The sequence below is a fragment of the Lissotriton vulgaris genome, chromosome 2_1 (genome assembly GCF_964263255.1).
Source record: "Lissotriton vulgaris chromosome 2_1, aLisVul1.2, whole genome shotgun sequence".
Lineage (NCBI taxonomy): Eukaryota > Metazoa > Chordata > Amphibia > Caudata > Salamandridae > Lissotriton > Lissotriton vulgaris.
In genome coordinates this window covers 1,177,343,356-1,177,367,203 of record NC_141687.1, presented here as the reverse complement: position 1 = coordinate 1,177,367,203, position 23,848 = coordinate 1,177,343,356, and the positions used below count along the sequence as shown (strand labels likewise).

At 45.7% G+C, this 23,848-nt stretch overlaps 1 protein-coding gene across 3 annotated transcripts in view; it reads left to right on the top strand.

Annotated features, from left to right (window-relative positions):
* The window catches only part of ARHGAP32 (Rho GTPase activating protein 32), a 1,359,293-nt gene that overhangs the window by 922,191 nt on the left and 413,254 nt on the right, over positions 1 to 23,848 (top strand). For all 3 annotated transcript variants that reach the window (XM_086956893.1, XM_086956892.1, XM_086956894.1), the window contains one exon: positions 8,953 to 9,102. In XM_086956893.1, coding sequence (XP_086813019.1) covers positions 8,953 to 9,102 — 150 coding nt within the window. The remainder of the gene's footprint in view (positions 1 to 8,952; positions 9,103 to 23,848) is intronic.

The following is a 23,848-nucleotide window of genomic DNA, read 5'->3' as shown; positions in this document are numbered from 1 at the left end:
TTTTATCCGTCTGTGGTTTTACTTTTAGTCATCCATTGTTGCGTCACGTAGTGCACATCACTCTGTGCGTCCCATCACCTTTTTGCGCTGTTGACACTTAGTGACTTACATCATCCAGTCTTACATAGTGTACGTTACTGTACTGCTATAGAGGCACCACACACAGTGACACTTATGTTTATAGGTCAACTGTGCTTGCCCCCATCAATGGGCCATTTGTCATTTAACCAGGAGTTAGTACTGCATCTACACCATTCCTGCACTTTTTTATGCGATGGGGCTTGGTTCCTTGTTAGTTGTGCCGCATATGTTAATGACTCAACGGGGCCTGTTCCTTTCAATATGATATGTGTTCCTATATATTTGGAGATGATATGATATGCACATCATGCATGCAACTTTTGAAGCGATTATTCCTTGTTTCTCGTAATTGGGCTTTTGTTGATTTAGGCTTGCGCAATGGAGGGCCACTTACAATAGGTAATCTTGCTGTGTCTCGCAACAATTCTGCTGTGGTGGTTCTGTACTTTCTTGATCCTTGTTTTCTTTTTTTCTTATCGACATACTGCAATGGTGTCCTGATTGTTTTCTCTTTTAACAGACTTCACAACATGAACCATTTACTATAAAGCCCCTCCCCCTCAAACCCTCACCCTCACTCACCCTCCCTCACCCCCTCACCCTCAAACCCTCACTCACCCTCAACCCCTCACCCACCCTCAACCCCTCACCCTCAACCCCTCACTCACCCTCAACCCCTCACTCACCCTCAACCCCTCACTCACCCTCAACCCCTCACTCACCCTCAACCCCTCACCCTCACCCTCAACCCCTCACCCTCAACCCCTCACCCTCAACCCCTCACCCTCAACCCCTCACCCTCAACCCCTCACCCTCACTCACTCACCCTCAACCCCTCACCCTCAACCCCTCACCCTCAACCCCTCACCCTCACTCTCACTCACCCTCACTCAGCCTCACTCAGCCTCAACTACTCCCCCTCACCCTCACTCACCCAAAACCCCTCACCCTCACTCACCCTCACTCACCCTCAACACCTCACCCTCACTCACCCTCACTCACCCTCAACACCTCACCCTCACTCACCCTCACTCACCCTCACTCACCCTCACTCACCCTCAACCCCTCACCCTCACTCACCCTCCCTCACCCTCACCCTCACTCACCCTCACCCTCACACAGTGCAATAGTTCTCAGACCATTTCAGTTAGAGCTTTTAGAAATGTTTATGGCTTTTTTTATTTGTAATACTTTAGCATTGGCTACAGGAAACAAAAATGCTAAACATTTACAAAAAAAACCCATAAACAATTCTAAAAGCACTAACTCTAATGGTGCGAGACCTATTGCATTTCCAATGCTTGTTTCTCAATCTCCCATTTACCTGTTCCCAAATGTTACAATGTATGTATTAAATTTAAAATGATGTAATTAATCTTTTAACCACCATGGTGTTCACAAGGTATCCCCCCTTCCCCCTTGTCAGGTGGTCTTCTCTAACAACCAAAATGCAAGACTTATATCTAACAAACAACTACAATAGTTCTCGTTAAACTTTTTTTCTTGGAAATATAATTGTACTGTAGTGTTTTATCATTTTGTATAGGAGTGTCACAAAACGACATTTTTAATATATTTCAGTTTTACCTTTAATACAATAACTGTAAGATGGAAATTCATAGATAATAGAAGGCATGGCAAAAATTCAGTTTATCTAGATGTAATCTAGTGTTATTTCTGACATTTCTCATTACACTTCTTAGATGAATTGCCTAAGGCTGTACTGGGCATTGGCATTTTCTCGAGAAGCAGGAAGGGTAGGGAGAATATGCCTCCTTTCATCGCATGCCTTTTCTTCTCATGCAATTACAACGCGGTCGTTACAACGACCACTTTGTAACAATGCATATCATTACCCTGTAAGTCGTAACGACTTGCTCTATGCCGTGCGCTGGATTTTGGAATTGTATAATTTACTATTCCAACTCCAGTATGTGCAACAGTAGGGAAGGTGTTGGATTTTAAATCCAACACATTCTGCCCCCTACGCAAGTCGTTGTTACGATGATGTGCCACACCTGAAGAATAGAGGAAAAGGGTTTACTCACATGAGGACCCGTCCGGGTACTCATTGTGAGGACAGGCTGTCAATTCAATGGGGTATGTAGGTAGGCCAGAGGGGCTCAATTAATTTCATGCCACAGCCGTAGCGTTGTAGAATCCCTTCGTGGATTAACAGTGACAATGCACTGGGAGTTTCTCTCTGTAGAAGATTAGAAAAGCGGTACAGAGCTCCACGTGTAAATTCAGAAAAAGATGCATCAGTCTGCTTGATCGGGTACAATGGCCTCATCAAGCTGACTGATGCGTCTATTTCTGAGTAAACCCTTTCCCTCTATTCTTCACGTGAGGCACATCATTTTCACAAGGCTGGGCAATCATAAATTCAGATGTCCCTTCATCAATAGTCCTGAAGAGACCCCACATTGTTTTGACGGTCGAAACGCCGTCGACAAACAGAAGAAACAAACCATTTTCCCAGCACATATCACTGTATATAGCTGCTGTTAACATGGAATTATTTTGATAATGGTCGACTTGTACAAACTGTGGAAACCTTGTATATAATATTCACATTGTCACTTAGCTTTAGGTTCCCTTTGTCACTTAGGACACTATGCACAAATGTTGTTTTGATGTATAATGTTTACTCCTAACTTTATTGTTTAAAAATCCATAAAATATACTACACTGGAATCAGTGTTTAGTGGTTCTTTCGCACTCTGCCATTATCTAACCCTCTATATTACGATTATGCTTATGTATCATAATGTATATCATTCCACAGGAACCACTGTTTTTCTTATATAACTATTTCCCTGGTTCTGTAGTGAGTATGGTTCCCATGTTTCTCTTGAAGCAAATAAGTAATAAGCACCACGAAAATCACAGAAGTGTATTTTTTATGTGCATTGCTCTGTGGGTTATTGCAGTTGTCATAGAGATCCTTGTGTTACTGTGCAGTTCATAATTTACAATAGTAATCTGGCACAATGAGCTAAGAACTGCTATCATAGAGCTGCATGCACACACACTTGTGCATGCACTAATATATTTAAAAACTTTGGGCAGGATTACCAAAGTTGCAGCTGGATCTTACTCTTATTGCTTTACAAGCTTACTCCTGAATTTCAAGAGTAAGCGGTTAAATCACTTGGCATCACCATCAACAATAAACTCACACTAAATTCCCATGTCAAGAACTCAGCAAAAAAGTGGACTCTTCACTCTCCGGCATCTCAAAAAAATCAAACCTTTTATCTCAGCTGAAGACTTCAAATAATTATCCAGTCTCTTGTTCTATCCAAAATAGACTATGGTAATGCCCTTCTCTCTGGCACCCCCAAAATCCACCTGGCCCCCATCAAATGCGTTCTCAACCTCGCCGCCAGGCTAACAACGCTTGGACCGCATCTCCCCTGCCCTCAAGTGGCTCCCCATTGAAGGCAGATCTTCATATAAAAGTGCCTGTATTAGTCACAAAGACCTTTACCAGAAGATCCCATCCTACCTCTCAACTAAACTTAACAAGCATTTGCAATGCAGTAGGTCTCGCATTAGGAAAGTTTGAGCTATTGGTATTGTAAATGACAAATTTTGTATTTATGTGTTGGTTTTGAAAATAGCTAAATTAATAGCTTTGTCATTTACAATTCCAATAGTTTTAACTTTCGCAAATGTGACACCTATAGCATTTGTAATGCAATATGTGTTGTATTTATGTGTGCATGCATGTCTGATGAGGGCAATTGTCTGGTACTTGTAATGCAGCAAGCAGGTAGCATGCACCTTTGATATTTCACAACAGAAGACCGAACGGGGTTGATTGTCCTACTATTTACTGCACGGAGTCCGGAGTTGTTGGGCAGCTGATTAGCTGCTGCATGGGAGGAGTGGGGATGAGGAGGGGGGGGGGTCTGAGGCTGGCTCAGCAGCCGATCCCTGTGGCTCTTGCGCCGTAGAGATGATCCCGGGAAACGATGAGCCCGGCCGATGATCAACTCTTTAACCCGGTAGCGGGGTGAAAGGAGAGTTAAATATGTTTTTGGAGGTGGGAGGCAGGGCACACTACGGGGAGATGGAGCTTCGAAGCTGAAAGCGCAGAGCTCGTGCAATGGGTGCCGCGCTACAATGAATAGTTGTAAGTTATTAAACAAAACAGGCGAGCCATGCCCTGCAAAAGAAAGACCAGTTTTTTATGTACCTTTTATATAGCGCGAAGTCGGCCTGAAAGTATTGGAGCGCCGTACATGAGTCAGAGGGACCCTGCGGCCCGCGCCTGCCTACCGTAAGGTTCAGCCTCTAAGTGACGTCAGGCGGGCGCACGCACTTCCGCGCAGGCGCAGAGTGTTCTTCGCCGCTTCTCCGGTTCCGCTTGCTGATGGTGTACAAGAGGCGATGGACGGCACTGGGGCCCCTGGCCGCGTCGCCCCCGCCCGTCCGCCGTAGCAGCACTGGAGCCCTGGCCGCGTCGCCCCCGCCCACCCGCCATAGCAGCACTGGAGCCTCTGGCCGCATCGCCCCCATCCATTGGAAGCCGGGCAGAAGGAGCCCGCAAGAAAACCTGGATTTCATCAAGAAAAGAGCCTGGTGAGGTAAAGGAGGGGGGAGCGTGTGTGTATGCAGTGTGTGTGTGTGTGTGTGTGGGGGTGTGTGCGCGTGTGTGTATGCGACGGCGGGGGTGGGTTCTCTGTATGTATAGGTGCGTGCGTGGGCGCTCGTGTGTGTGTCTCTGTGTATGCGCATGCGTGTGAGGTGTTGGAGCTTCCGAGGGGGGGGGGGCGTGTGTGTATGCAGTGTGTGTGTGTGCGCGCGTGTGTGTATGCGACGGCGGGGGTAGGTTCTCTGTATGTATGGGTGCGTGCGTGCATGGGCGCTCGTGTGTGTGTGTCTCTGTGTATGAGCATGCGTGTGTGGTGTTGGAGCTTCCGAGGCAGGAGATGGGCACGGCGCTGTGCGCGCCCACGAGGTCAAATCTGCGCAAATCTGCGCTCGTGCCACTCTCGTGTCCACATTCCCAAAAACAGCTGACAATAGTTGTCGAGCAGACAGCAATCAATGCTTCGCATTGAATGCAGGTCGAGCTCGACCTAAAAAAGCTGGCTGTGCCCGAACACTGAGAAGCACTAACACTCTTCCTCTCATTTCCCCCCTACTCAAAAAAGCTTCTTCGAAATCCCGCTCCTTCTCTGGTAAGGCCCCTACCATTTGGAATGCCCTACCCAAAGACCTTCGATGCAACCCCTCTTAGTCCAGATTCAAAAAAGACCTTAAAATTCATTTGCTCACTAAATTTTGGGGAAACTAAATCCTGGATCTCCTTTTTGACTACCTCTCCTCCTCCCTCCTTAGACTACCCCCCTCCCCCCATTCACCCCCCCCCCCTGTTTCTCTTGTCGCCTCCCTCTCCCGCCCTTTTCTTTACCACTCACTACCTACTATGTCCTTTGAATCCTCCTTGACATACTATTAAATTTACTATTTACAATAACATTCTGATTCCTGCAACTTGCTTCTCTATCTCTTCCTATATGTACCTTTAATCACTATTGTTTCCCTAAATTATTCCCTGCATTTTTTATTGGTGTGAACAGCTGTATAACCTGTTTCAGCCAACTACTATATTGTTTTTTATTGTGTACTTCCATTGCTGATGTAAAGCGCTCTGATCCCCTCGGGTGGAGCTAGCGCTATATAAAACCTTCAAAATAAAATAAAAAAAGCCAGGACTTAGTGAAGCATGGCTAAACACTTAAAGGCCGCAAAGGCCAGACCAATTGGCTATGCCAATGCTTGTTTAAATACTGTTATCAGTACTTGTTTATCTTAGTGGGTTAATCAGAGATATTCCCTTTGGGATCGTACCCAGGAATGTTTTTCCCAAAAAGAATTGGTTCGGTGAGATGTCGTAGTGGACTGATGTACCCACTGCACAATACTGTACTAGAATGGGACTGGTTGAGATTCCATGCACCCCAACTCAGTTTTTCGTCCTTTTGAAGTCCATGAGATGAGTGACACTTTGAGGCTTACAGGATCAAGATTTCTGCATGCTTTAATTTGCAAGGGTATGGAAGACGATCTGTTGGTGTTTCTTATTTAAATTATGTATCGTTACATACTCTTGCTGAATAGCTGAGATGACTTTGAATGTCTAAGTACATATAACAAATGTGATATATCTTCGAGTTGTGCCTTTTGCAGTAATACCTTGAGTTTGCGTAACAAATGTGTTAAAGAAGAGTGTGACAACTTAATCAGTTATTATATTTATAATTGGAGGAGCTAAGGATCTTTTATATGCTACCTTTTTCCACCCACTACCCCATGCCAGAAAATATAATAAAAGAGCGTATTGTACATACATTTTGTTTTGAAGCTACGTTTTCAAAACTAAACTAAAACTGAAGTAAGTTCAATATATATTAATTCAGCATACTTTTAAGGGGTGCATAAAGAAGAGTGTCGGTATTGGTTAGGAACTCCAGTAAAAGTTTAAAGAAAGCCTTTAGGAAGGAACCACGTTGCACCCAACTGTAGCCCAAGACGGGTTTTTTTTCTTCTTTTATACGAAGTTGATTGTTTTGATTTTTTATTGTTTATTTCCATTGGGCTTTATTTCCTTTTGTCACTGAAAGGTGATAAACAATATTCTTGCATCATCTATTCACCTGTGTGAGATTGAGCACGCTAGTGTCATTGGAGGAGAAAGACTAGTAGGGGTGAAAAAGAAAGTTAAAAACGCAAGTACGTGGGTGGAAAGGGATTTTGTCAGAGAATGCAAATGATGATGATAAACAAACTGTTGCCTAATCATTTTCTGAGGCAAGATCTAATGGCAGGCGGAACCGGGAGTAGCAGGTTTGACTCCAGAGGAACAAGGGGCAGAAGACAGCCGGCACCAGGATGGATTGACTGGAAACTCGGAGTCCGATCCAATACTAAGTACGGAGACGCAGACATGCCAACCCTCCCGATTCAGGCGTGAGACTACCGATTTGAAGGCTAGTCTCCCGCCTCCCGATTCCTGCAAACAAAAACCTGATTCCTCGGGGGGCTTCAGCTGACAGGGCTTGGTATTGTGTAAAGTGCTAATTCTTCCAGTAAAGAGTGGCGACGCAGGGGCTCTCGAAGGGGGGAAAAATCAACAAAGCGTAATTAGGAATCGTCTTTCAAAGACCTGGAAAGTACTGGGGGCGGGGGAGGTGGGGGGGGGGCTGTTTCAGCCCGGGCTGCCACAGGGGGGTGGGGGGTGCATGCACTACCAACAAACTGCCAGGCCAGTGCCCAACACTTGCATCACCCTCTCTGCCTGCCATTATGCTCCATGCTTCTGAAAGGTAAGAAAAAAGGTGCGTTTGCGTTTCAAATGTCCGATCATACGGAACCACTTCCAAAGCCCATACACGCCGTTAACCCGATTCAGTCCCAGTCTCCCGATTTTTTTTAAATCTCCCACTTTGCTCTCCTGAAATGTTGGCATGTATGGAGACGGAGTGAGAGGGGCAACAAGCCTCTCTAACGCGAGCCTGAAGCTCGCTCAGAAAACAGAAGTACCTCTGAGAAATAGAACGAGGTCCAGCACCTCGTTTCTCCCCAGAGCACCGGTGCAGGCAGCAGGAATGGTAGCAAACAGATCCCTGGTTCAAACACAGGGGTAAATGGCCAGAACGGAAGTGACGCGACGCAAGGATCACGGTGCACTAGAACGCAAAGCACTAGTGCGAGGGAGAAGTCAGGCTTTAACTCCTGCCTGACCCCCTTGCACATGCGCGTTACCCGGCGTCCATCTTTGTTGTGCCTTCGCGAACCAATCTGAAAACTGGCAGGCGTGACACTGGGTACTCTTCTATTTCACTGCCCCTTTAAGTGCATCCCACATAGACCAAACTGCAAGGCATCGCCTTTCCAACAAAGCGTAATCTGCGGGTACATAGCAGTCCTAGACACATTTCAACTAGCCTTACCAGGTATCAGCCGGGTCCCCCGGCTCCCGGTAGTTGTGTGTGATGCTGTCTAAGGCAAATTCCCGTCCACCTTGTAATGGGAAAAGTAGTATAGACATGGCCGAGCGTGGCCCTACCGGGGCGAACAAATCCGATTTGTTTCCTGGGAAGGATGCTCAATATAGAGTGCATAATAATTGAATCTACATTGCAAATCGTGTCCCAGGACCAAATGTTTATGTTCTCTAGCCGACCTCTTTTTGTGGCTCTGCATCAATGTGTAATCTTGTTTAAATCAGCATGCTTATAACAAGCAAGACAAGCACTCTATCTTACTGCCAACGTTGCTTAGCATAAGCAACAGCTAACCATTCACGAACAATGTTTATATACCAATTGCAAATAAAAATTAAAAAAAGTAATGCCAAGCATTGTCATTTACAATGCCAGTAACTCAAACTTTAATGCTGCGAGACCTATTGCATTGTAAATGCTTGTTGTACATGGTGCAGAAGAGCTGTGTCTGTATGGGCATGCTCATTTAATGAATGAATGGTTAAGCGCAGATAGAGCCACTCATGCTTTTGGAAATGCTTCAGCTATATGAAGGTGTCAATGTGTTAGAAACACAGACTGCCCTGTTCCTGGACTGTCCTTTGGGTGTTCTTGTTCATGTGGACATTTATCTGTGTCATTTCTGTGTACACATGTTTTTATTGTTACAAAAGTTGTCAACAGATTTGAATCGTTTTACAGAGTGTACATTTGTAGACAGTTATTACATTAAAACTATTTAAAATAATCTGTCCTGTAGTTTCAGATTATTATCAACCATTGACTAAATAAGTTCATTCATGCAATCAATAGGCAGCTGTGTCACAAATTCTCTTTTCCACTTTCTCCTCCTGGTCCTATTGCACTACAGTGTCGAAAAAACACGGGAAACTCATCACCTTCCTTCGCACATTCATGAAGTCCCGCCCGACAAAACAGAAACTGAAGCAGCGGGGGATCCTGAAGGAGCGGGTGTTTGGATGCGACCTCGGGGAGCACCTCCTCAACTCTGGCTATGACGGTGAGAAACACTGAACACTGCTTGCCACTGGCATAGTTCTCTAGAAGGGTTAGCAAAAGATACAGAAACTGGAACATTAATTCCTTGTCCTTATCTTTCAAAATCTTTTGATATTAACAGATAACAAAAAATGCAATAGATGTATTGTTTGAAGCTACGTGTGGAGTAGTGCTGCAGAGGGTTATGTATGTTTTACCTCATGTGAATGCCCTGAAAGTCTGCTAGAATCAAAAGATGAATACGCTTCATGTTTGTCTATTGGATATCAGGTCTCACAAGCTAAGAAAAGCACTTCCTTAAAGCACATCACACTACTTTTTTTAAGCTGACTTCTATTTCACTCGCTATGTTGCATCGGTTATTAACAATATGTATTTTTCCCAAACTACTCGGGTGAGAAATTTTTCAAATAATGTCCAATTAGTTCCCATGCTGATCAAATTTGTTGTCGGTTGTCCAAGCAGCATCTACCTGATACTTCCAGAGCACTTAATCCAGAATGTGGATGCTTGAACTATTCTCGGACTGGCCCATTGATAGCACACATCTCCAACTCTCACTACCCAGCAACAATTTGTTGCCAACTCTCAATTTGCAACAACAGTTAGTGATTTGGACTTGGTCCCTCATTTTGCTCAGAAACTGCAGAATTTGATAAAATGGCTTATTCTGCGGCCCACCTTCATTTCCTTGCACTGCAACCAAAATTAATGACTTTACTACACATGCTTTTACCATTCATGTCTTTCACATGAAGTGAGTATTTATTAAGGTAAGTTTACTCCCTACCTTAATGTGTGTTTGTGTGTGTATATGTATTTATATATATACACACACACACGTGTCTATATATATATATATATATATATATAGACAGGGACGGGGCCCTGAGGAAGTTGGAAACCAGGCATATACTGGAAATGGACTGTCGAGCTCCGGGGGGATTGAATTCCACCGAAGATTTTTACACGTGTTTATGATAATATTATACTGCCGTGTACTGTCGTTAGCTTCCCCTGTTGAGCAGTCTGATGCTTCTGAATAGATAATGTTGGTGTACTTGTCTGTCTTCTAATTGAGATTGGTGTTCTTAACACTGTACAGATCAGAGGGTTGGATGGTTCTTAAGTGGTGTGCAGCCTAGGCTTAGGTTGCACAAAGATGTAATAAGAGCTTCTTTCACTTTTACAAGAACTAATCAGCGAGCTCTATTGAGAAAGAGTAGGAGAAAATAATTTCACAGAGTCACAAAAAAACTTGAAAATTATCACATAAAAAAAGTGCACATGTTTATCTTCTTTTTACTCACTATTCACAAAGGTACATCCGGTTCTAGGTATTGGTCCATTTAGGCAATTTATAAGCATAGTGGATGGTAGCGGGGCAGAGGTTGCGATGGTTTCCCCTCTCTTTTGTTTGGGGGGGTCAACATCTCCTCTGCCCGTGAACTTTCCAGCTTAGCGCATTTGTAAACAAATCTGTGCAATAATAATGGGATGCTGCGATCTGGGTATTAGAGCGAAAACATTTACGCTATAATATTATTCTCGTGTACGATAGATCTCATCCCGATTGAACGGTGTTGTGCTCATCTGTATATTTATCTGTATATTTATTTACAGCGCACTGTACAGTCATGATTTTAACATATATATTTATATATTTATATGACTCATTAATTTATATATTTTTGCATATACTAGCTCATGAATTGAGTGTTATACATGACTTTTTGTACAGAGTATATATTGTATATAGTATAGATATGTCAAGTATGATCTTCATACGGCACATTGCATTTTGCACATCGTTATAGGTTTGCACAATTGGATTTATCCAGTGATCTTTGTTTACACTGTGTATATATATGTAATTGCATTTGCACTTTATTGATACAGTACCCACCGTTACAACATGGCGGTAATTCAGGGATTATCCCGAGATGTGTTTAAATTCACAGTCTGTTGTCTGTATCTATGAGCATTGGCATCATGTGACCATAAACCTACCAATTGGAATGTATTCCCACTTAGCACTTGCACTTTAAAAATGCCTTTTTCCCAGCGTGCGTCATGTGATCAAGGCCTCTGTGCAGGCCGAAACGTCATGCTGTGTGCCGCTTCCTCGAGGGTACAATAAAGAAAAGATTGCTCACTGCACCTGAGGTCTCCTTCCTTCTTCCTGCGCAGCGGTCTCCAGCATTGGGCTCCGGGCGAGAGGCAGCTGGGATTGTCGCATATATATATATATATATATATATATATATATATATCCTAAAAGGAGTGGTCAGCGACCCAGAGCCCACACGAATTGCCAGCAGCCTGTGACAACGGCACTGAAGACGGCCATGACGGCCAGAAACGCGTCTGCCCACACATCAATAGCGCATCACGGACTGCAAGGGAAGGTGCTGTAGTTTTCAATAAAAATCCTACCTGATCTGAATCCGGAGCGGTGTCCCGCTTACTTTCGATGGAGGGTGAGCAGTGGTGTTTATATATATATATATATATATATATATATATATATATATATATATATATATATATATATATATATATATATATATTCTCCAAACGAAAAGACACGCTCTGATCTGTGCTGTACAAACAGGCCCTCCAGAAGTGCTTCAATGAAAGTTCGTTATTCCAGGCAAGATTAATGGTATCACATGTTTCCTCCTGCGAGCCTTAATCATGTGTACGTTAATGGCAGACTTGTCTGCTCTTTTTAAAAACATAGCTCCAAACAGTGAAGAAGGAACAGATTGATGCACATGTGTTGCTATATTTAAAGTAGGAGTGAAGCAATCAGTTACGAAGTTCATATCAGATCTTTTGCATAAAGACAATGACTATTTTCATCAGTTCTTGCGCATGTGAGTCCTTCACAGTTAGACAACTTTGCATTCTTAATTTCAGCACTGTCTTTATTTTACATGTTTATCACAATTACCGGGACCACAATGTCCATAATGCTTTGTTATTGCTTGCTATTTAATTCCCGATCCTTCCCTGTTTGATGTTTCATTTACTGTTCCAAAATGCCTCCAACGCCTTTGAAGGATATAACATTATGTGTGGCAAAGTCATTTAGTTTCAGTTTAATATCACAGAGATACCACTCTCATTCCAAACTAAGTTCTCACAATAGTCTTTGACTTGCCTTTTTCCTTTATTTCAGTCAGCAGGTCGTGCTAACTGAAATACAAGAAAAAGGCATCTCAGCGCTCTAGGATCGAAGCTTCAACACCTTCCACAGGGCCTTTTTAGCGCCCCGGTGCATAACCCTTTGGTAGATAACACTCGAAAGACAACCATCGAATGGTTTTCTCCACATTTTTCATTCTGCCCTCTGGACTCAGGCCCGGTCTCACTTTACCTTCCAACTTTGACGCTATTGTTTTCTACTCGAGTCACACAAAGTGATGGAAAAAGCTTGGAAGGGTATACTCAGACGTGAGTCCCTTGCAATTGCACCATCAGGATTCAAGCAAGCCGGGCCGAAGACCGCTGAAATGCCAGAAACCGGTCCCCGGAAGCTTGTTTCCTTCCCAGTGAAAGAATTGGCTTGGTAGTTTGGTTTGCCCTGTTCCCATGATACACTGGGCCAGGGACAGACTAATTTGCATATAGGCAGGTTCTGAGCTGGGATGGCGCAGTGAGCTAAAAAACGGTGTTGGATTAAGCCCTGATCTCTTGACTGGGTGAGAGTATTCTGCTTAATTCAGAAACTCTGTCCATCACCACCCCCTGTTGTTTAATTATTTTGTCCACCATAAGCGTGGAAGGGTATACTCAGACGTGAGTCCCTTGCTCATTGCACCATCAGGATTCAAGCAAGCCGGGCCGAAGACGGCTGGAATGCCAGAAACCGGTCCCCGGAAGCTTGTTTCCTTCCCAGTGAAAGAATTGGCTTGGTAGTTTGGTTTGCCTTGTTCCCATGATACACTGAGCCAGGGACAGACTAATTTGCATATAACCAGGTTCTGAGCTGGGATGGTGCAGTGAGCTAAAAAACAGTGTTGGATTAAGCCCTGATCTCTTGACTGGGTGAGAGTATTCTGCTTAATTCAGAAACTCTGTCCATCACCACCCCCTGTTGTTTAATTATTTTGTCCACCATAAGCGTGGAAGGGTATACTCAGACGTGAGTCCCTTGCTCATTGCACCATCAGAATTCAAGCAAGCCGGGCCGAAGACGGCTGAAATGCCAGAAACCGGTCCCCGGAAGCTTGTTTCCTTCCCCGTGAAAGAATTGGCTTGGTAGTTTGGTTTGCCCTGTTTCCATGATACACTGGGCCAGGGACAGACTAATTTGCATATAGCCAGGTTCTGAGCTGGGATGGTGCAGTGAGCTAAAAAACGGTGTTGGATTAAGCCCTGATCTCTTGACTGGGTGAGAGTATTCTGCTTAATTCAGAAACTCTGTCCATCACCACCCCCTGTTGTTTAATTATTTTGTCCACCATAAGCGTGGAAGGGTATACTCAGACGTGAGTCCCTTGCTCATTGCACCATCCGGATTCAAGCAAGCCGGGCCGAAGACAGCTGAAATGCCAGAAACCGGTCCCCGGAAGCTTGTTTCCTTCCCAGTGAAAGAATTGGCTTGGTAGTTTGGTTTGCCCTGTTCCCATGATACACTGGGCCAGGGACAGACTAATTTGCATATAGCCAGGTTCTGAGCTGGGATGGTGCAGTGAGCTAGAAAACGGTGTTGGATTAAGCCCTGATCTCTTGACTGGGTGAGAGTATTCTGCTTAATTCAGAAACTCTGTCCATCACCACCCCCTGCTGTTTAATTATTTTGTCCACCATAAGCGTGGAAGGGTATACTCAGACGTGAGTCCCTTGCTCATTGCACCATCAGGATTCAAGCAAGCCGGGCCGAAGACGGCTGAAATGCCAGAAACCGGTCCCCGGAAGCTTGTTTCCTTCCCCGTGAAAGAATTGGCTTGGTAGTTTGGTTTGCCCTGTTCCCATGATACACTGGGCCAGGGACAGACTAATTTGCATATAGCCAGGTTCTGAGCTGGGATGGTGCAGTGAGCTAAAAAACGGTGTTGGATTAAGCCCTGATCTCTTGACTGGGTGAGAGTATTCTGCTTAATTCAGAAACTCTGTCCATCACCACCCCCTGTTGTTTAATTATTTTGTCCACCATAAGCGTGGAAGGGTATACTCAGACGTGAGTCCCTTGCTCATTGCACCATCAGGATTCAAGCAAGCTGGGCCGAAGACGGCTGGAATGCCAGAAACCGGTCCCCGGAAGCTTGTTTCCTTCCCAGTGAAAGAATTGGCTTGGTAGTTTGGTTTGCCCTGTTCCCATGATACACTGGGCCAGGGACAGACTAATTTGCATATAGCCAGGTTCTGAGCTGGGATGGTGCAGTGAGCTAGAAAACGGTGTTGGATTAAGCCCTGATCTCTTGACTGGGTGAGAGTATTCTGCTTAATTCAGAAACTTTGTCCATCACCACCCCCTGTTGTTTAATTATTTTGTCCACCATACGCGTGGAAGGGTATACTCAGACGGGAGTCCCTTGCTCATTGCACCATCAGGATTCAAGCAAGCCGGGCCGAAGACGGCTGAAATGCCAGAAACCGGTCCCCGGAAGCTTGTTTCCTTCCCAGTGAAAGAATTGGCTTGGTAGTTTGGTTTGCCCTGTTCCCATGATACACTGGGCCAGGGACAGACTAATTTGCATATAACCAGGTTCTGAGCTGGGATGGTGCAGTGAGCTAAAAAACAGTGTTGGATTAAGCCCTGATCTCTTGACTGGGTGAGAGTATTCTGCTTAATTCAGAAACTCTGTCCATCACCACCCCCTGTTGTTTAATTATTTTGTCCACCATAAGCGTGGAAGGGTATACTCAGACGTGAGTCCCTTGCTCATTGCACCATCAGGATTCAAGCAAGCCGGGCCGAAGACGGCTGAAATGCCAGAAACCGGTCCCCGGAAGCTTGTTTCCTTCCCCGTGAAAGAATTGGCTTGGTAGTTTGGTTTGCCCTGTTTCCATGATACACTGGGCCAGGGACAGACTAATTTGCATATAGCCAGGTTCTGAGCTGGGATGGTGCAGTGAGCTAAAAAACGGTGTTGGATTAAGCCCTGATCTCTTGACTGGGTGAGAGTATTCTGCTTAATTCAGAAACTCTGTCCATCACCACCCCCTGTTGTTTAATTATTTTGTCCACCATAAGCGTGGAAGGGTATACTCAGACGTGAGTCCCTTGCTCATTGCACCATCCGGATTCAAGCAAGCCGGGCCGAAGACAGCTGAAATGCCAGAAACCGGTCCCCGGAAGCTTGTTTCCTTCCCAGTGAAAGAATTGGCTTGGTAGTTTGGTTTGCCCTGTTCCCATGATACACTGGGCCAGGGACAGACTAATTTGCATATAGCCAGGTTCTGAGCTGGGATGGTGCAGTGAGCTAGAAAACGGTGTTGGATTAAGCCCTGATCTCTTGACTGGGTGAGAGTATTCTGCTTAATTCAGAAACTCTGTCCATCACCACCCCCTGCTGTTTAATTATTTTGTCCACCATAAGCGTGGAAGGGTATACTCAGACGTGAGTCCCTTGCTCATTGCACCATCAGGATTCAAGCAAGCCGGGCCGAAGACGGCTGAAATGCCAGAAACCGGTCCCCGGAAGCTTGTTTCCTTCCCCGTGAAAGAATTGGCTTGGTAGTTTGGTTTGCCCTGTTCCCATGATACACTGGGCCAGGGACAGACTAATTTGCATATAGCCAGGTTCTGAGCTGGGATGGTGCAGTGAGCTAAAAAACGGTGTTGGATTAAGCCCTGATCTCTTGACTGGGTGAGAGTATTCTGCTTAATTCAGAAACTCTGTCCATCACCACCCCCTGTTGTGTCTAGGCGCACCCGATGAGCCAAAAAGCAATCTAACAAAGGCGTCGATGACCATGCACAATACAGACTAAAGGAGGAGTCCACATACCTTCAAAAGACTTCTTCGGAGAAAATACGTTCCAAATGACTAAGCCAAACACTAGATGGCAGGATTGTGATTGGCATATGAATCGCTGGCACAACAAAGTAAGAATAGATGCCTACAGGGTATGCAACATATTCCTAAAAGGGAAGGGAGTATGTTAGAAATGGGGGTCTCTAGTTGGCAGAGGTGGGTACCTTTGTCCAAATAGGGACCCTTGCTTCTAGTCACGGTAAGGGGGATACACTCCTAAAATACCCCCTGCTCAGCCCCTTGGTAGCTTGGCACCAGCAAACAGGCTTATCTCAGAGGCAATGTGTGAAGCATTTGTGAACACACACATTAACAGTGAAAACACTACAAATGGACACCACACCAGTTTAGAAAAATGCGGAATCCTTATCTAAACACAGAGCAAGGCCAAACGACAAAAAACCACAATACAGTATTAAAAATAATGCTTTCAAATGGTAGAAATAGTTCAGTTCAATGCAAGTTGTAAATGCAACACTTTTCTCAAAAGTACCTTAGATGTGTCACGCAAAGCAAACAAAATGGCCGCAGGGAAGGTGATGCATAGGTTCTATACACGCATGGGAAGTGATGCGTCTGTTCCTTACTGCAACGCAGGGGAAGTGAGGCTTCGATTCCTTACTGCGTGGGAAGTTGATGCGTCAGTTTCTTACTGCGGACCCCAACAATGCCACAGTCTTGTCGCCTCAATGCGATGTGTCAAACCCGGTACGATGTGTGTCTTTGTGCAGCCGCACAGCAGGCTTGCGTCGGGATCGGTTCGGCGGCAGCGATTTCTCGAGCTGTGGCAGGCGCTCTGACGGTTTGTTCTGCGATGCGTCGGAAAACCAGTGCAGATGTGCCACTCTTCTTCGGTGTTGCGTCGATTTGCCAGATCCCAGCGACAAACAGTCTCCAGAGGTCCCAAACAGCAGCAGGCACATCTTTGCAGGTTGGAATTCCCAGCAAAGAAATTTTGGGGCGCTGGTGGTCTCTGAGACTTCAGAACAGGAGGCAATATCAGTTTCAAGCCCTTGGAGATCTTCCTCAAGATGACACAGCAAACAGCAAAGTCCTTTTCTCCTTTTCCTGGGAGCAAGCAGCCACTGCAGGCCAACCCCAGACAACAAACAGCACAGGGGCAGTATTCCTCCCCAGCTTATCCGGCTCTTCTCCTTGGCAAAGGGTTCCTCTTGATTTCCCAGAAGTGATCTAAAAGCCTGGCCCCTCTTTTTTAACACCAAAATGCTGTGTTCCCTGATGGCAGAGAGTGTCTGTACTTAGCCAAAACCAGTTCTGCGGGGCACTTTGCAAGTGCACAACAATCTCCTTTGTCAGTGTGAGCCCTGGCTCCAGACACACCACAGGGGGGCGGAGCAGTCTTTGTGGAAGGCATGCACAGCCCTATTCAGGTAAAGGTGCTATACTTCCCACCACTCTAAATACAGATCAGGCCTATTCAGCCCAGTCCTGACTCTTCAGACTTCTGGAGCCACTGTCCTCCTCCAGCCCCTGTCATCCAAAAGCCAGACATGCAATACACAAACCTAGCAGAGGCACACTGGATGGTGAGGCAAGAAAATACCCACTTTCTAACAGTGGTATTTTCAAACACAGAATGTAAAAATCACCCTCACTAAAAGATACACTTTAACATTCTGAGTTCAGGCATACTAAACTTTATTTTCCTGTTGTGTTCCCAGGGCCAGTTATGTTTATAAGATGTTATAATCCAACTCCCCATTCTAGTCTATGGGAACAGATAGCCTATTAATAGTAAAACGCGAAATTGGCAGTATTTCACTATCGGGACATGCCACACACATCAGGGCCTGTCCTACCTTTCACATGCAATGCATCCTGCCCACAGGGGTACCTTGGGCCTACCTTAAGGGGGACTAATATGTAGAAAAGGGAAGGTTTGGGCACTGGAAAGTGCACCAAATGGGCATAGCAGTCCCAGACTGCTCACAGGCTCTGCATAGCAGGCCTGAGACACATTTTACAAGCTGCTTCTGAGGGTGGCACAATCCGTGCTGCAAGCCCACCAGCAGCATTTGATTTACAAGCCCTGGGCACACACAATGCACTGTACTAGGGTCTGAGAAGTAAATCAAATATCCAATCATGGAAATATTAATCCATAACACAATTTACAAAAGAGACCATATGCACTTTAGCACTGTTCAGCAGTGGTAAAGTGTCCAGAATCATAAAACCACCAACAACAGGTCAGAAAAAAATACAGGAGGGAGGCAAAAAGTTCTGGGATGACCCTGCATAAAGGGCCAAGTCCAACAGAGGGCATAACGCTCCTAACCAAGCCTAGAAAGCCCCTGGTACACCATCCCCCAGGGTCAGCTTCTAATATGTGCCCCAAGGAGCCCACCGGCAAGACACTGTTTCATGCCAGGGAGAGCTTAGGCAGGAAACAGTTGTCCATTTTCACCCAGCGGGAGCTTAAACAATTAGCTGGATGTCTTTTGCGGGCTGGATACTCTGCTCCCATCCAGAAGAAGCAGTGAAAAAACATCTAGTCTTGCGGTGTGGGTTGTATGCCGGATTCCCAGGTCCCCATTATCGTGTTTTGTGGGTGACCCAGGTGGGCACTGGGGCACCTAAGGCACCAGAATGAGGTTCCTATGGCCACTATTGGCTCGGGATGGGGGACTGCATTCCCCCCTCACCTTAAAAACACATAATGGCCCAAGAGATGGGGTCTCCATGGCCATAAGGCTCGAGGAGGGGGTACTTGTGCCCATCTCCCTTTAAAAAACAAAACAATATGGAATGGGGGTCCCTAGGGTCTATTGAAGCTCATGCGAGTGAGGTCCACGAGGCATGTAGTGGCTCAGGGGTTGGCCACATGCCCTCCACTCAATACAAGAAAAGGACCCAGGGGTGGGGTTCTGGGACTTGCAAAGGCTTGCGGAGGGGGGGGCGGGGTGGAGAGACTGTGCTCCTCTCTCCCCCTTAAAAAAAAAAATCTGAGTCTCCCAGGTGGGCCCCAGGACACCCAAAACCAATTTAAAAAGTACATGAAATAAATTACAAATAAGCAACAGAAGCTGCTCATTTAATAAGCACTGCTCCTAAGAAAAAGGTTCCCATAATACACTTGCCATTTTAATATACAATATCGTCACCTTGTGGTGCAGCTACAAGAGACAGGGGCACCACCAAGCATTTTTGTTTAATGATGTGGGGGTGGTGCAGGAGTAAAGCAGCACCCCATAATATTTTTTTTCAAAAGCAGTAAGTCTCCAGGGTTATTTAATCCATGGCTTCTGGAGAATTTACTATTTTTTAGGTCTCGCCTACGCAGCACGCAAGCGCTGCTTTGGAGACCTTTTGGAATCGTTCCAGGCTTTTCTAAAAACACGTGCATGTTTTGCTCTGTTTGCTATTGGTACTCGTGCATGTTTGGCGTTTCCCTTGCGGGAGCGAGCAGCAGCGCCATCTGTTTGTAATTATCGCGCTCGTGCTTTTGAAACAGATGCCGCCGCAGTTCGCTCCCGCAAGGGAAACGCTGTAAGAGTCTTGCCCCCGTTTGAAACCTTATCTCTGTGCTTCGTCCCTTTAACTCCCTCTTTTTTTTGTTTATTTTTTGTTTATTTTTAAAACCTGGTCACTGCAGGTGCCTCATTCCCACCGACGAGGGAATAATCGTAAATGAATGACTGCATTCCGTTCTAGGTGACTGTACTGACTGACCCATGTGCCTGGATGACTGGACACTTCGGTGCCAAAGACACTTTTCCCATTGGCCGATCAGAGCAACACACTTAAATGTCTGTCCTACAGTGGGTTTTTCACGCAGCTCATGAGAGAGGGCTCTCTGAAGTTTCCCATGTCCACCCTAGTCTCATGACACATTAATCGGTGTAGCATCAGTGTGAAAAATGCAGTGCAGAGAGAGTGTTGACCCCACCCTGCGCCTTGCTCGGATGCGAGACCGCCCTGCAGAGAGTGCTGACCCCATCCTGCGCTCCGCTCGAATGTGAGACCGCCACCTCATTTCATGTGTTACAGCGCATGAGCGGTCGAGCGAGGGGCGGACAGATGCTTTTGTTGGCCGTGCTAGCACAAAGCGCCAAAGCCTGCGTACACAACCACTGGAGGCCACACACGCAACCCAGCTGCCAGGCACGTGCATATACATAACTGAGCGCACGCTCTGAGCTCAGGCTGCTGGAGTTTGAAGTGTCTGATGGAGTTAGAAGCACCCGGTGCAGAGTCCCTTGTGCCCCAGCAATATTCAGGCACTAGTAAAAACGTAAGATAACTCTGGTGATTAATGAGCCTGCTGGAGAGAGTTTTGTCCAGTCAGTTTTGACTCATCTTAAAGCGCTGCAAACACATGCATCATGCAGATCACAGTATTGTATTTTATGTAGCAAGCTCAGTGAGTTACTGATTTTGTCACAGAGATCCTTTTTTTGCTACTTGAAGCTCATTAATTACAATCCTAGCACAGCAACAGGGGCCTTTGAACTGGCATCAAAGAGCTGCAAGTAATAGGTTACAAACATATGTTCTTTTTCCCAGTCTTTCAATATCTTAATGTTGGTGGAAATACATTTTATTAGCAAAGCCAACACCAAACACTGTTACGTTTTAAATCTTGAGTTTCTGCTTCTCCAGACCAAGCACGCTAAAACTCCACTATGCTCATCATCTCCATGTGACTGGGAGGAGTGTCAAGTTTTCCAGAGGTCCGCACCAATTGTAGTGCTTGACGACAGGCTGATTTGTCCCCCTTTTTAGGTCTCGCGTGGCGTCGGGTGCGCACATGTGCACTCAAGCTTAAGAGATTTAATGACTTTAGTGTACTTCACTAGCGAGGGTTAAGCCCGCCCCTCTTTTCCATTGGCTGGCCTCCTAAACGGTGGCCAGCCATTGGAGAAGAGGTCCTAGTGACTTCCTTCTTTTCATCAAAGCCCCGTCCTTTTCGGATTGGGGCGTGTTTTTTTACTTTCTTTCTAGGCTGTAAACAACAGTCAAAAACACGCCCCCAGTCTGAAAAGGACGGGGCTTAGATAGAAAGAAGAACCATTTGTCTCTAAGCCCCGTCCTTTTCAGACTGGGGGCGTGTTTTTGACTGTTGTTTACATCCTAGAAAGAAAGTAAAAAACACGCCCCAGTCTGAAAAGGACAGGGCTTAGAGACAGACAAGGCCTTTTTGTCCCGGGCCTTCTTGATGGGAACTTTGGCTGGCATATTTTGTACACTCTGCTCACACTGCCACTGTCAGGACTTCAAACTCAGAGCAAGCTCCTTGGCTTTGATTTATATAGACACTGGCTGCAGCGCTTTGCCATCTGTTCTGCAGGGCCCACCTCCTCCAAAATCCTATTTCTAGTCACAGAGGGCACGCACGGTTCCCCGTGACAAAAATACCATCTGTTATGCAGGACCCACCTCCTCCAAAATCCTATTTCTAGTCACAGAGGGCGCGCACGGTTCCCCGCGACAAAAATAGACCTGGAGTAGTGTGTGCAATATTACAGATACCTAAGGAAATTCTCATCCTCGCAGGTTTTCGGTGCACCTTTCGAAGATCAGAATTCTTTCACTATAGGAAATAACACCTGCCATGCGTACGATTCTAGGCGCTAGGTTGAGCGCACCAGTGACACGGGTAAACAAACAGCAGCGCAGCACAAAGCATCACTTGATTTTCAGTGTATAGCATTATTTGCATATTCCATCAGCAGCCTCGCTGTATACTTGCAGCAGGTATACAGACATATTTCGTTTCCATGCAATATGTTCTTTTAAAGGTATCAATTATTTGGTAACCTCTCCTTTCATCTTTGAACAAATACAACCAAAAGCACATGAAAGAGTAATACCGTACAAGTTATTGTATGGTTAGCAGTAAATATTCCATGATGTATTGACCAAAATGAAGGAAACCTTTAAAAGAAACATACATGAAAACCTTTTGCGACTCTTTGTCTCAGGCCACGCCCACACAACTGAATTAAACGAATGGAAATTATTTCATAAAGTGCTTCGAGAACCATAATGAAAAACGTGCCCTCTCTTCTCTTTGCTTCTCCCGTGCCCTCTCTTCTCTTTGCTTCTCTCTTGCCCTCTTTTCTACTTTCTTCTCTCTTCTCATGCTTCTCTCTCCCTCCATCATTCGACCCCCTCTTCATTTCTCTCACCAGTCGGTTTTTCTCGCCGGTCCTTTCCTCTCACCCTTGTCGTTCTTCCCTTCCCTCATTCATTCCATTTCCCTCCCGATGTTGCCGTCTCACTTTGCCTCTTTCCCCCTCTCCCTGCTTTGCCCTCTTCTCTTTTCTGTGCCTCGCCCTCGTTTCTCTGCTCCCCGTCTCCCTGCCTGCCACCCTCTGTAACGTGCCTCTCCCTCCTCATGCCTCACTCTTACCCTCTTCACTGCCCTCTCCCCCTCTACTATCTGTGCCCCCCCCCCCGCAGGCGCCCCTCGTTTTCCTGTCTCACTGCCTGTTTACTGCCTCGCTTTCTCGGTCTCCCCCTGCCCTGACTCTTTTCTCTGCCTCTCCAAATTGTACCCTGTGCACCCTCTGCCTCTTTCTCTTTCCACTCCACTTCACGTCCCTCTCTTTCTTTAAATCCAGTGTTGTCTGAGTTTCCTCCAGTCTCCCCTTTGAATTTAATGACCCATAAATGCCTACTTTCTCTGCCTTTCCCGTTCTCTCCCCTCCTCGCTGTCCTTTCTTCCTCTGCCCCCTCGTCTGTTTCTTCCTCCCCGGCCCTCTTCACTGTTTCTCTCCCTCTCTGTGCCTCTTCCTCTCCGAGGCTGCTCCGCCCGAGACGCAGAGATCATACTGGCGAGCGGTCACACTGAGGAGAAGAACCCGGAGGAGTGTGCATGTACGGGCGTGAGTGCAGCAGCGTGTGACGGTTAGACGAAGTAATCAGAGCAGAGAAATAGTCTTCTCTGGGGGGTGGGGGCAAGAAGTAAATCATGTAGGCTGGGCTTTAAGTTGGATGAAAAAAACTGGGGGTCTCTCAAAAGGGCGTGGCCAATAGAATTAAGGACGTGGCTTAAAAACATGTAAACTAAAAGTCTGTGCTTAGTAGTATAGTGTGCCGCCCGGCCTGTATTTTGCTGTTTCTGTCATTACATCCATATATATGATAAAAGTAACATATCTACAACAAGTTGAGACTATTGACTTTGTCAATAGTCGTAAGATAAATAAGCAGCAACTATGGGTTGCATATAATATTGGAAAAACTTCGACTTAAAGCCCTGGTGACACCAAGACAATGTTGCCGCTCCTTAGTTTCAAAAAGAGAAGGGAAATCCAGAGAGAAAATGACTCTCTTTAAAGGATTCCCCTTACCCTACAAAGCTCACCTTGCATGACCTCATGTCGTAACTTCTCCACTAGTGAGAAGTGAGCAGTGTGAGCACGCTAACATAAATGCTCAGCTTTTGCCATTCTAAATGACAATGCAATTTATTTATCAGTTTTCACAACCAACACATAAATAAAAAAATTGTCATTTACAATGCCAATAGCTCTAACTTTTGCAAAGGCGAGACCGTTGCATTGTAAATGCTTGTTTTAGGTTTCCGCCTGGCGTGAGCAGCACATGCGCCGGGAAACCCTTTGTGGGTATCTGCGCGCATTATAAGTGCAAAAAATAAATAAATAAATGCGCTCCTCTGGGCATGATAAGGGCTTCTTGGAATCAATACGGATTCCAAAGCTTTCAGAGGCGGACTTGAAGCCCCGCCCATATTTTCTAATTGCTGGCGTCATCCTCCATGGTAAACGC